This window comes from Aulonocara sp. 'chitande type north' Nkhata Bay, linkage group LG22, assembly GCF_057382095.1.
Source record: "Aulonocara sp. 'chitande type north' Nkhata Bay isolate Kocher_YH1m ecotype deep benthic linkage group LG22, A_spYH_male_GT1.1, whole genome shotgun sequence".
NCBI classification, from domain to species: Eukaryota; Metazoa; Chordata; class Actinopteri; order Cichliformes; family Cichlidae; genus Aulonocara; species Aulonocara sp. 'chitande type north' Nkhata Bay.
The window spans coordinates 37,108,866-37,119,904 of NC_141364.1; the positions used below are offsets into that span (position 1 = coordinate 37,108,866).

Sequence of the window (11,039 nt, forward strand, 5' to 3'; positions counted from 1 at the left end):
GGCGTACATTTAAAAGTAACACCCTCCATTTAAGCGTAGTGAAAACTGTTCAGTCGTTTGACTTTTGATGTTGTATCTTTTCTTAAATATATATATTCATTAAGAAAAAGAAGTGATAACACATTGAGATAATTGAAAAATACGTAACATTTTCTAGTACGAACAAATACGTTAAAACAAAATCAATGTTTGGTTGCATTACTTGTAAAACAACCATAATAAGTAACACTGTTCACCATGATAAATAACTCATCTTACAAAAGTGTTTTTGTCACATAAGGTCATAAATTCTCTTTTAAGCAACGATTTGCATTGGCTTGACACAATGACTCTTTCAAGTCATGGTGATTGTGATAATGATTGTAAAGTCCGTTCGGAGCAACGGTCTTTAACAGCTTGTTTTTGTGGTTTAGGAGCCACTCAAAATGTATATGTAACATAGTATAACATTATTAATATTAATAAATCAATTAGGGAATGTGTATTACACAGTGAATTAGTGCTTGTGTTTTTTAACTATAGTGTTAATTACAGTAATTTGCACTGTGAATTTTACAATTTAGAACTTAGAGATAGTTTCTTAGCAAATAAACGTTAACAAGGGCTGTGTTAGTTAGCGCGTGTATGTCCAAAAATCTAAATGCTACCTGTTATGTTGTTGGCATAGAAAAAGGATTTTCATAGAGACACTGTAGTGACAAACATTGAAAGTGTTTATATATATATATATATATATATATATATATATATATATATATTTTTTTTTTTTTTTTTAATGTATATCTGAATGTTGCAGAGGAATGAATCAGATGAATCAGCTAAGGTCAACACAGACAGTAGCAGTTCAGAAGAAATATTTTTCACATCTGGTTTGCCACAGCAGAAAAGTTTCTTCTTCATAAATGAGAATAAATGGAAGGAGTTACGGCAACATCAGTCAGGAAGACTATTTAAAGGACTGCAAGTGGACAAATATAATTGCCAGTGGAGTCAGAACCCTTAATCCGTACTGCAGTTTTGGATTTTGGAGACAGTGTGAAAAAACTCTCTTCAAGATCAAAGGCACCGGTTTTCAGGTTTATGGGGTACTGCAGATTTCAGGACTGCCCTGTCACTGTGGCTGTGGTGGTTTATGACAAAGAGACACTGAAAGCAGAAGTCGTTTTCAAAGGAGGTGAGGTCTGCCATAATAACAAAGAGCTGAAAAGGCGGCCTGTGCGTGCACAATCACGTCAAAGTGCTGGAGAACTCCTCAAAAACAAATTACCAAGGAGCTTGTACTTGGAGTCTTTACAGAAAGTGCCACAAAAGGTGATCCAATCTGGCAACAGGGATGATGCTCCAACAAAAGAAATCTTGAAAAACATTACATGGTCTGAAAGAAAAGCCAGTAGAGCAGATCCCAACGAGTTGATTAGCTTACAAAAGATAATTCAACAGTATCAGGACACTGAAAAGGACGTACTGCAGAAGATTCTGATGCATCCAAAGGGCGTAATGCTGTGGTCTAAGAAAACCTGGTCAGTTTTCCATCAAAGATGCAAAGAAGACATTGTGTACTTTGATGCCACTGGAAGTATAATAAGAAAAGAAAGTGCTGGAACGCCACCATACTATGTGTATGAGTTGGTTGTCAGAAACCCATCCAAAGGTGCTTCTCCTCTTCCAGTTGCTACATATGTCACATGTGACCACACTACAGCCTCTGTGACATACTTCTTGCAGGCCTTTCAGACTGATCTGGTAAGAGCATTTGGTAATCGGGCCTACAACAGGCCTGTCATGTTCATGTGTGATGGATCCCTGGTACTCCTCCGATCCATTTCCATGACATTCTGCAGAACAAGTCTAGAGGATCTGCTGCAGAAGTACTATGTCTTACTCAGTGGCCAGCATTCAGCACAGCAATTCAACATTCCCATTCTTCATCGATGTTTGAGCCATGTCATGAAAAATGCCAAGGACCTTCGTAAAAAACATTTACATCAATAATTAAAAAAAGAATACAAGATTTGTAATGTAAAGGTCCTACTAACAGTGATTTCATTCGTTTATTTTCCCAGCATTCCAGAGAACTACAGGCTTGGAATGCATGTGTTTGGGCTCCTTGCATGCTGGGATAACTTAAAAGACATGGATGATGTTGTCCATAGTGCAGCAATAGTGTTTTGCAGTCCTTGTAGTGGAAGGAACGTAACAAAACACTACAACAACTTGAAAATCCTTATGCAAAAACGGGGAACCCTGGATTTGGATGAAAAGACTGTGATTGCTGAAGATTACAAGGTTAGCTAAGATTTATTTTTTAAGTAACCATATTAATAACTTTTTTACTTGTGTCTGTCCCAAATGAATTAACGAATTCACATTATTTTAAAAATATGTATTTTAAACCACAATGACATTTTATATAATTAATTTTTCTTTGGTTTGATAACTTGCTGAATACAGATATATATCTGTTTTACAGACTGATGTTCAGAATGCTCCCTTGAAGACACATTTCCAGGCAATTGTTGACAATGCAACACTGGACTGTGAGGGCGAAAGAAACATTTTTCATGCACCCAAATTTATTGCCGGTCTGGTAAATCACCTTCTACCACATGCAACTTTGTGGTCATCAATGATGCTCGGTACGTTTTTTATTGTTGTATTACTATCTTAAATTGTCAGTTATTCATTAATGTAAATGTGCTAAATGTTGAATTATCCATTTTAATTATGTTTTTGAATTACTTGTATTCTCCTTAGGGGATCTTGGACATCATGGTACTGGTCCTGCTTACCAGCAGCTCAGTAAACTCTATGGTGACATTCAGCAATCCAAGAACCAGGTATCATAGCGAGAAGAATAAGTGAAAAAGAAACATAAATTGTATATAAATTTACAATACATAGATACTGACTTAAACAATGTACTATTGCATTTAAGAATTTTACACAAGACAACAGAACCCAAGGAATCATGGAGGAAAGCCAGTGGGATTTGAAAAAAAATCCGTATCCAGAGAAGGAGACTGACAAGGCTTGATGACTTTGTGGAAATTTGTCAAAAAATGCACGATGCCCTCCTGCTTGAATATGCAGACATGAAAAAATCAAGACAAAAAGGTATGAATAACTTTCTAATAATGAAAATTGTGTTTTATACAACTAGAACAAGAAACTAAGAAAAAGTGAAAACATTTGGCTATGACTATAGAATTAAGAGATAATAAAATAAGCATTAAAAGTATGTATGTGTAATCAACAGTCTTTTCGCGTGGAAATGGAAAGACAAACGCCTTAAACAAAAAGATGTGTATGTGTCACTGTTAGTGACAGAACTGCCACTGAAGAAAAAGAAAACTGAGGTAAGTCATCATGTTCCCATTATTTTCAATAATTAAACCTTGTGATGTCCTCCCGATTGCCATACTCCTTTGGTCCTCTGGGGTAAAGCGTCTGCTTTGACTATTTATAAAGCATCAATTATAAATTTGCCGCAAAGCAAGAAGGTCCTGAGTTCAATTCCACCATCAGGCCGGGGTCTTTCTGTGTGGAGTTTGCATGTTCTCCCCGTGTTTGCGTGGGTTCCCTCCGGGTACTCCGGCTTCCTCCCACCGTCCAAAGACAAGCAGTTTGTGGGGATAGGTTAATTGGATAATCCAAATTGCCACTAGGTGTGAATGTGCGAATGAATGTGAGTGTGAATGGTTGTCTGTCTTTGTGTGTTGGCCCTGCGACAGACTGGCGACCTGTCCAGGGTGTACCCTGCCTCTCGCCCTATGACAGCTGGGATTGGCTCCAGCACCCCCCACAACCCTGAAAAGGATAAGCGGAAGCGAATGGATGGATGGAATTATAAATTATCATCCGTCTCCATGTTTCAATGTTTTATCAAACTGTATTCCAACTGATTACCTGAAATCTTTGTGTTTTGACATTTTTTTACACCTAGGCATGGGCCTTAGTGAACCCCCACTTTAATGCCAAAAAATGCATGTCCATAGGTGACATAAGTGCAGGAGGAAGCTCAGGTTTTTTGCTTTTTGCTCGTCACACCATGTACAGCTTTGTTTTCAGCAGTTGTAGGCCAAGGGCATATGAATTAAACAAGCTTTCAAGGGTGATCATTGTCTTTTGGAGACCTACTGTATTTAGCAATCTACACTAGCATGTTCTCTGTACAGCTGGACCGGGCATCACATACTGACAATGTTTTTATCGCATAGTTCCTCTGTTTACTTGGGATGTAATGTTGGACAGAGTCCTTTAAGGGGACTAGGCACTCATACACAGTCATATCAGTTCCTGTATGGTACACCAACAGCAGGACAGAAGCTCACTCGTTACATACATCTCAAATCAGAACACATTTGTCTCATTCATGTCCATATTCTTTTGTATAATATATTCTATTATATAAAGTCATTCAAAAATGTTCTGTTAAGAGGTAAAAGGGAAGAACACTGTTCAAACCTTTAAACAGGAACAGCACAAACAATATGATGCTTGTCAAAACCAGGTATTTTTGGAAATGTTTTTAATGTCTACATTTATGTTTTGTGTGTTATTGTCATAAATGACTCTGAAAATTGACATGTGTCTATCTTTGTAGGATGAGAGCCAGGAACAAATAGACGTTTGCCAAAAAATAGCAACATACATGGCTAATAAAGCATCGGTCACAGTACGGAAAGGAGATTTATGCGCCTTCAAAGTGGATGCAATTGTTAATGCAGCTAATGAAAGTCTCTCTCACATGGGTGGACTTGCAAAGGCACTGTCTGCTACTGGAGGACATACTATCCAAGCAGAGAGTGATCTCTTCATTGCCAAAAATGGCAAATTAAAAGGCTGGACAAGTTGCAGTTACCACAGCAGGCAAACTACCTTGCATGAAGCTGATTCATTTGGTAGGCCCGTGTCTGCAGAATGACCCAACAGTGCACATGATAACCCATGCAAAGAAACTTTTGACTAAAGGTATTTTGAACGTCATGACATGTGCAGAAGAGCACAAATTTTCCTTTGTTGCCATTCCAGCAGTGAGCTCTGGAATATTCAACTTTCCAGTCTCAATTTGTGCTGATGTTGTAGTCACCACAATCAAAAAGTACTTTGAACATAAGAACCGCACAAGTCCTCCATTTGAAATACACCTGGTAAAAAACGATGATCCAACCGTGAAGGAAGTGGAAAGGGCCTTCAAAGACATCCTTTTGGAGCCACTCTCTGATGTCAGGAGGACAGCGAGTATACCCATTTTTAAAGTATAATTGTCATCTTTAGTGTTAGAAAAACAATTATAACAATAAGCATGAATAAGTAATTATTATGAAATAATAAGTGAAACTTAAGAATTAGAGCATCTTTGATGCATAGAATAACCCTTTTCAAATTGTGCAATAAAAATTAGCAGTCATTAAATACATTCAGGCTATGTTGTTCTTCTTCATTTGTTATGATTTTGTAATCACTGCACTTAGTGAGTATTATGTGAAATATATCAACATTAAAAACGTGTAATTCATGCAATTTTTTCCTTAATAAAAAAATTAAAATGATCACAGCAGTAACAAATATTTTCGTTTAAATTCAAACCACAAATCAAGGGGCCAGAGGATTCTCCATCTACACTGGAAAGGACAGAGCACCTTGTGAGAAAAACAACCGGTCTGACAAAGGACACTGCATCACAGGTGATGTTTCACAAACAAACTCATTCACAATCAATTCAATAACTATGTCATCTGTTTGAAAAACCAAGTTTGTTTGTACATATTTTTGTAATTATATATTAGATTTTATTATATGTATGTGTTGATGAATGAAAAGTACAGACCACAGAAAAATGACAAATGTCAGTCCAACAATAAATGTAACTTTTACATGTTACTGGCCTTAATATTACAAAAACAACAGTAACTGACTCAATTTTTAATTTCTTAATGTAGTTTAACATCTCAAATAAATTATATTAAAATCTATGTCAAATTTGGAGATGTTTTCGTGTTGTTGCGTCAGGTACAAAAATACTTTTAAAAATTAGATTTAAAACCGTTGTAATCGATTACAATGAATGTTCTCATAAGAAGAATTATTTGAATTTAGTTACTATTGTCTTGTTGAAACACAGGTCGCATATTTGTGGAAACAACAGGAAACGGAAGTTGTTGTTTCTGTGGTCCCATCTCAGATTAGAGGTAACAACTTTGTCATACGTCACAGTGAGTTCCTGACCCTTAGACCATACAGCTGGCTTGTTGGAGAGGTATGTAATCCAGTTAATTTAAAAAAAAAAAAAAAAAAAAAAAAGTAGTGCAGTACTGCATAAGGTTAACGTTAAAGCTGGGGCAGAACATTAGTTGTTCCCTACACATTCAGTAAGTACTGCTTTAGATCGACATTCCAGGCATATCCTCATGACCGAATACTGAATATACGCAAGTAAAAAAAATCTTTATTAACCTTTGTATTCCAAAACTTTATCATGTTTACAAAGTAATAAAAGCTTATTTATTATACTCCTCAGGTCATTGAAAGTCTCCTGCGCCATTCGGCTAAATCTGGGGAATAATATCTACATTATGAACCACTACACGAGCGGTGTGATCCTCTATAGAGAGAGAACTAATCAGGAGACAAAGCTTGTCCAAGGTAAAAAAATTAATTAATATATTCTAGAATTAATTTTTTAAAATTTTATTAATGTCTCGAGATAAATGGAAAAAGTATTGTTGCAAATTTGTAATTAATTTCTAATATGTCACAGGTGAACTTTGACAACTACAGAGCCATTTTATCCTTTGTGAACATTGGAAATGTACACTGGAAGTTTCTGGTTAGTACAAGCAGCATTTCTGTGAAAAAAGTTTGTTTCAATAACACATTCTTCATAATTTATGTACTTTTAAAATTTATATATCTATCGCAGTACATAAATGCAGATGACAGCTGTCTGTATTTGGTCGATCCGTCAAGAAACTCTTTGGAGCAGGAAGAGTCTGACCGTGCAGCCAAAAGATTCCGGTAATTATGCGTTATTACATCTATATAATAACATAAAATATTAGAAAAGTGACAGGAGGACTTAGGTCTTTTTCTAAAAGTGAACATATGGTTGTAGATGAAAGTTTAATAAAATCCGTGGTTATCAGTTCTTTGACCTCTCTGCATTGAATCTAGAGCTGGGCGATAGAACGATAACGATATGTATCGCGATATAACTTTTACTCGATAGAGAAATTAAGCTATCGCGATAGACCTCGCCGCTCTTGTCCTCTTTTTTTTTTTTTTTTTTTAAAAGTCAGCCGATCCAAACTAAGTAGCGCAGAGCCGAACCAATCACAGCCGCAGCGTCACGTCGCGTGACTTGTTACGTACAGCACAAGTGCCAAGCCGCACGTGTGTTTGTTTGGGAAGCAGCCAGCGGGTAATGGAGCCAGTGCATAATGGAGGAAATGAGTGTGCCGACTAGAAAAATAAACCGAGCGTGACCGAAGAGAAAACAGATGATGGTTCCAACGCCGGAGAGATTGTCGAACGGAAGAGCCAAAGAAGTTCCGTAGTTTGAAGGTATTTCGGCTATTTCAAGTCTGACAAAAAACAGAGTAGCGTGCACTGTAAATTGTGCCGAAAGCAAGTCTGGAAATACAATAAACTGGTGCATGCATCACACTGTGCGCCACGTTATTGTTTCGGTGAAATGAATTTCTACAATACTGTTAATTATACTCTCTGCAGTGTTTAAATGCTTACATATACACACAGTTAATGTCAGTCCACACATACGACTCGGTTCTGCTTCTGTGCCGCAGCTTTGTTTACTTTTCCCACCGAGGCTTCTAGACTTCTGATTGGCCAACATTTCTGCACGGTTAGGAATCTAGCGCCACCTGCTGCTTTGGCATGTTCATAGCAGCGTTTTCCTTCATTTCTGCCTTTATGTGTGGACGGGATTATTTTTTAAAACGAAAACCGAAAATCTCCGTTTTCAAAAATACCCGTGTACGTGTGGACGTAGCCTCAGTCTCTGACTGGAAGCGCTAATTCGTCATTCGGCTTTTGTCAGACTAAAGTAACTGTTAGAACTGTTTGAAAAGCTAAGCTATACAACAAGGAGAGATTGAGAATTTCCTTTTAGTTCTCATTTTATTTGATATTGACAAAAGTTAGTCAATTGTGTCTGTTCTTCTGTAAAACAAACTAAGATTTATTTTTAGAATTAATATTTTGTTTCTAAGTGGAATTGACAATTTAGTCTGTTTCGTTTGTTCTATTTTGAAACTTAACCGCTTTAGCGGCTGCCTTTTGTGTAGTTTGTAATATTTGCCTTTATTTATCTGAAAAAGTCACATGTTCCTTAAGTACATCTACCCTGTTGAACTTATTATGGGAAATAATATTTAAATAAAAACAAGCTGCTGATTATTTCACATTTTACTTGTGAGCAACGGCACATTTAAATCTTACAAATATAGTTATTTAGCTTATATCGTGATAGATATCGTTATCGCCTGAAATGAAAAAAACATATCGTGATATGAAAAAATCTCATATCGCCCAGCTCTAATTGAATCATATCTGTTATTAACCTCTGTCTCTCTTCCACAGCATGTCTTTTATCCTGTCTTCCTTCTCTCACCCCAACCGGTCGCAGCAGATGGCCGCCCCTCCCTGAGCCTGGTTCTGCCGGAGGTTTCTTCCTGTTAAAAGGGAGTTTTTCCTTCCCACTGTCGCCAAAATGCTTGCTCATAGGGGGTCATATGATTGTTGGGTTTTTCTCTGTATCTATGAAGCGCCTTGAGGCGACTTTTGTTGTGATTTGGCGCTATATAAATAAAATTGAATTGAATTGAATTTAAAGAATTAAAAAAAAATACTTCAAAATTACACACATATGTAATTTTAAATATTAAAAAAAAAACCCTGACAGTGTTTAAGCAGTGAGACATTTGAGACAGTTAACATTTGTAGATTTAAAAAAAAACATGTTATTAATTTTGATACTTCATGTAACATAATCTAGAGCACAGGGCTTTCTGACACACCATTAAAAACATAGTGATATGTATTATATGTGTCTGTGATTTATGAATGTTCTTTTTATGTGTGACTTTTATCTTTCATTTGTATATAAATGTGATACGTTATGTTCACAAAGTGAATACTTTCACATACTTTGTATGTCTTTGTATGTCTCTACCAGCTTTGCACATCTAGAGACTGGTAGAGACATACCCTAAAAGACTGGCAGCTGAGTATTGAGTCAGGGGGCTGAATAATTACGCACACCCCACTTTTCAGTTATTTATTTGTAAAAACTGTTTGGAATCATGTTTGATTTTCATTCCACTTCTCACGTGTACATCACTTTGTATTGGTCTTTCACGTGGAATTACAATAAAATTGATCCATGTTTGTGGCTGTACTGTGACAAAATGTGGAAAAGTTCAAGGGGGCCGAATACTATTGCAAGCCACTGTAGTAATTATTTTCTCATCAAATTCGTAATGTTGGTTAACACACTTACACCCCCCCCTTCTCCCTCCTTCAGGTGCAGTGTGAGTTTTGTCTCAGATGGGCACATTTTGGATGTGCTCAATATGAGAGCAGCCTGGTCAAGTACTTGTGTAAAAAATGTGCATAGTTTGTTATGAATACTGTTTCTTTTTCAGCTCTTTCTCCCTGTGTTCTGTTGGATCTGTAAATGTCAAATATATTTATCTGTAAATATATTCAGTAAATATATACTGTAACTCTAATGGAGTGAGTTCATTGTCAAAGTTTATATAGTCAGGTCATTTCATTGGTGACAGGTGTATAACTTAAGCACCTTGGCATGCAGACTGCTTCTACAAACAAGTGCCAAACCATGCTACCTTTGTTATTATGAGCTAGAAGCATACTCTGACAGGAAGAATTACGTGCCAAACCATGCTACCTTTGTGAATGTGAGCTAGAAGCACACTTTAACGGGTAAAAAGAAGTGGCAAACCGTCCTGGCTTTATGACTATGAGCTACAAGCTCATAGTCATAAATTTAAATTTATGCTGGAATTATTGTGTGGCAGCAGAAATGTGCATAAATTACGTACAGTAGGACATTTTGCCAAAGTAGGGCAGTTTGTCAGGGGACACCGTAAAATTATCCTACTGGTAGGACGGTTTACCAAAGTAGGACTGTTTGTCAGGGGACACCGTAAAATTATCCTGCGGGTAGGACGGTTTGCCAAAGTAGGGCAGTTTGTCAGGGGACACCGTAAAATTATCCTGCGGGTAGGACGGTTTACCAAAGTAGGGCAGTTTGTCAGGGGACACAGTAAAATTATCCTGCGGGTAGGACGGTTTACCAAAGTAGGGCAGTTTGTCAGGGGACACCGTAAAATTATCCTACGGGTAGGACGGTTTGCCAAAGTAGGACTGTTTGTCAGAACACCGGTTGTTTGTTGAGCTGACTTTTGTGTATTTAATCACGGCTTGTTTTTGTTGTGTTTTGTGGTTGCAAAAATGGGTTACATGAGATTTTAGCTGAGATTCTGAGGTTTCTGAGGGTACCACACATGTCGGGACTTTTATATTTATATATTATATTTCTGACCCAGTGTTATAACCGATTAAACTTGATCTAATTCCCTTTTCCCCCTGGTACCGGGGGTGTGGGGCTTAATAGGTAAGGCTAGACAGCTTTATAGTAGAGGATAAGAAGTCACTGAGCTCCAATTAAAATAACCTGGCTCAAATTATCTATCTTGAATGTAGATGCCATTTGAGTACAGTGAACTCATTGTTGTGTTTAAGAATGCAATTTGAGATTATTTGAGCTTTGTCACATGGTGTATTATCCTCCTGGAAGCAGCCATTATGAGATGGGCACTTCTGATGGCTAGGACATATTTACTTTTTAAAAAGTATTAAATAACACACAATTGAATATTATATTACATTAGAGATTATATATTAATGATATATTTCCACCAATAGAAGCTTACTGTAGAGGAACCAGCTTTTAATATAAAAGAGAACATGGCAATATATGTATCCTTTATATG

The 11,039-nt window shown here is 36.9% G+C and overlaps 1 protein-coding gene, 1 long non-coding RNA gene and 1 pseudogene across 2 annotated transcripts; all 3 read left to right on the plus strand.

Annotated features, from left to right (window-relative positions):
- Positions 1-1,080: 1,080 nt before the first annotated feature.
- Positions 1,081-6,439, plus strand: LOC147304637 (uncharacterized; annotated as a pseudogene).
- On the plus strand, positions 4,652-5,264 carry LOC147304638 (protein mono-ADP-ribosyltransferase PARP9-like). The gene is made up of 2 exons (XM_086281186.1): positions 4,652-4,901; positions 4,999-5,264. Exons 1-2 carry the CDS (start codon positions 4,652-4,654, stop codon positions 5,262-5,264), a joined length of 516 nt encoding a protein of 171 aa, XP_086137312.1.
- Positions 6,440-6,474: 35 nt separating the features above from the next.
- Positions 6,475-7,128, plus strand: LOC147304639 (uncharacterized). Its single transcript, XR_015126979.1, has 3 exons — positions 6,475-6,645; positions 6,761-6,829; positions 6,923-7,128. It is a non-coding gene; the product is annotated as an uncharacterized LOC147304639 (long non-coding RNA).
- The last annotated feature ends 3,911 nt before the right edge of the window (positions 7,129-11,039 follow it).

Bases quoted from the DNA above. Each gene is read 5' to 3' on its own strand.
- LOC147304638 (XM_086281186.1), top strand. From the start codon at position 4,652: ATGGCTAATAAAGCATCGGTCACAGTACGGAAAGGAGATTTATGCGCC. The intron at 4,902-4,998 runs GTAGGCCCGTGT...TGACATGTGCAG, and splicing joins GCATGAAGCTGATTCATTTG to AAGAGCACAAATTTTCCTTT.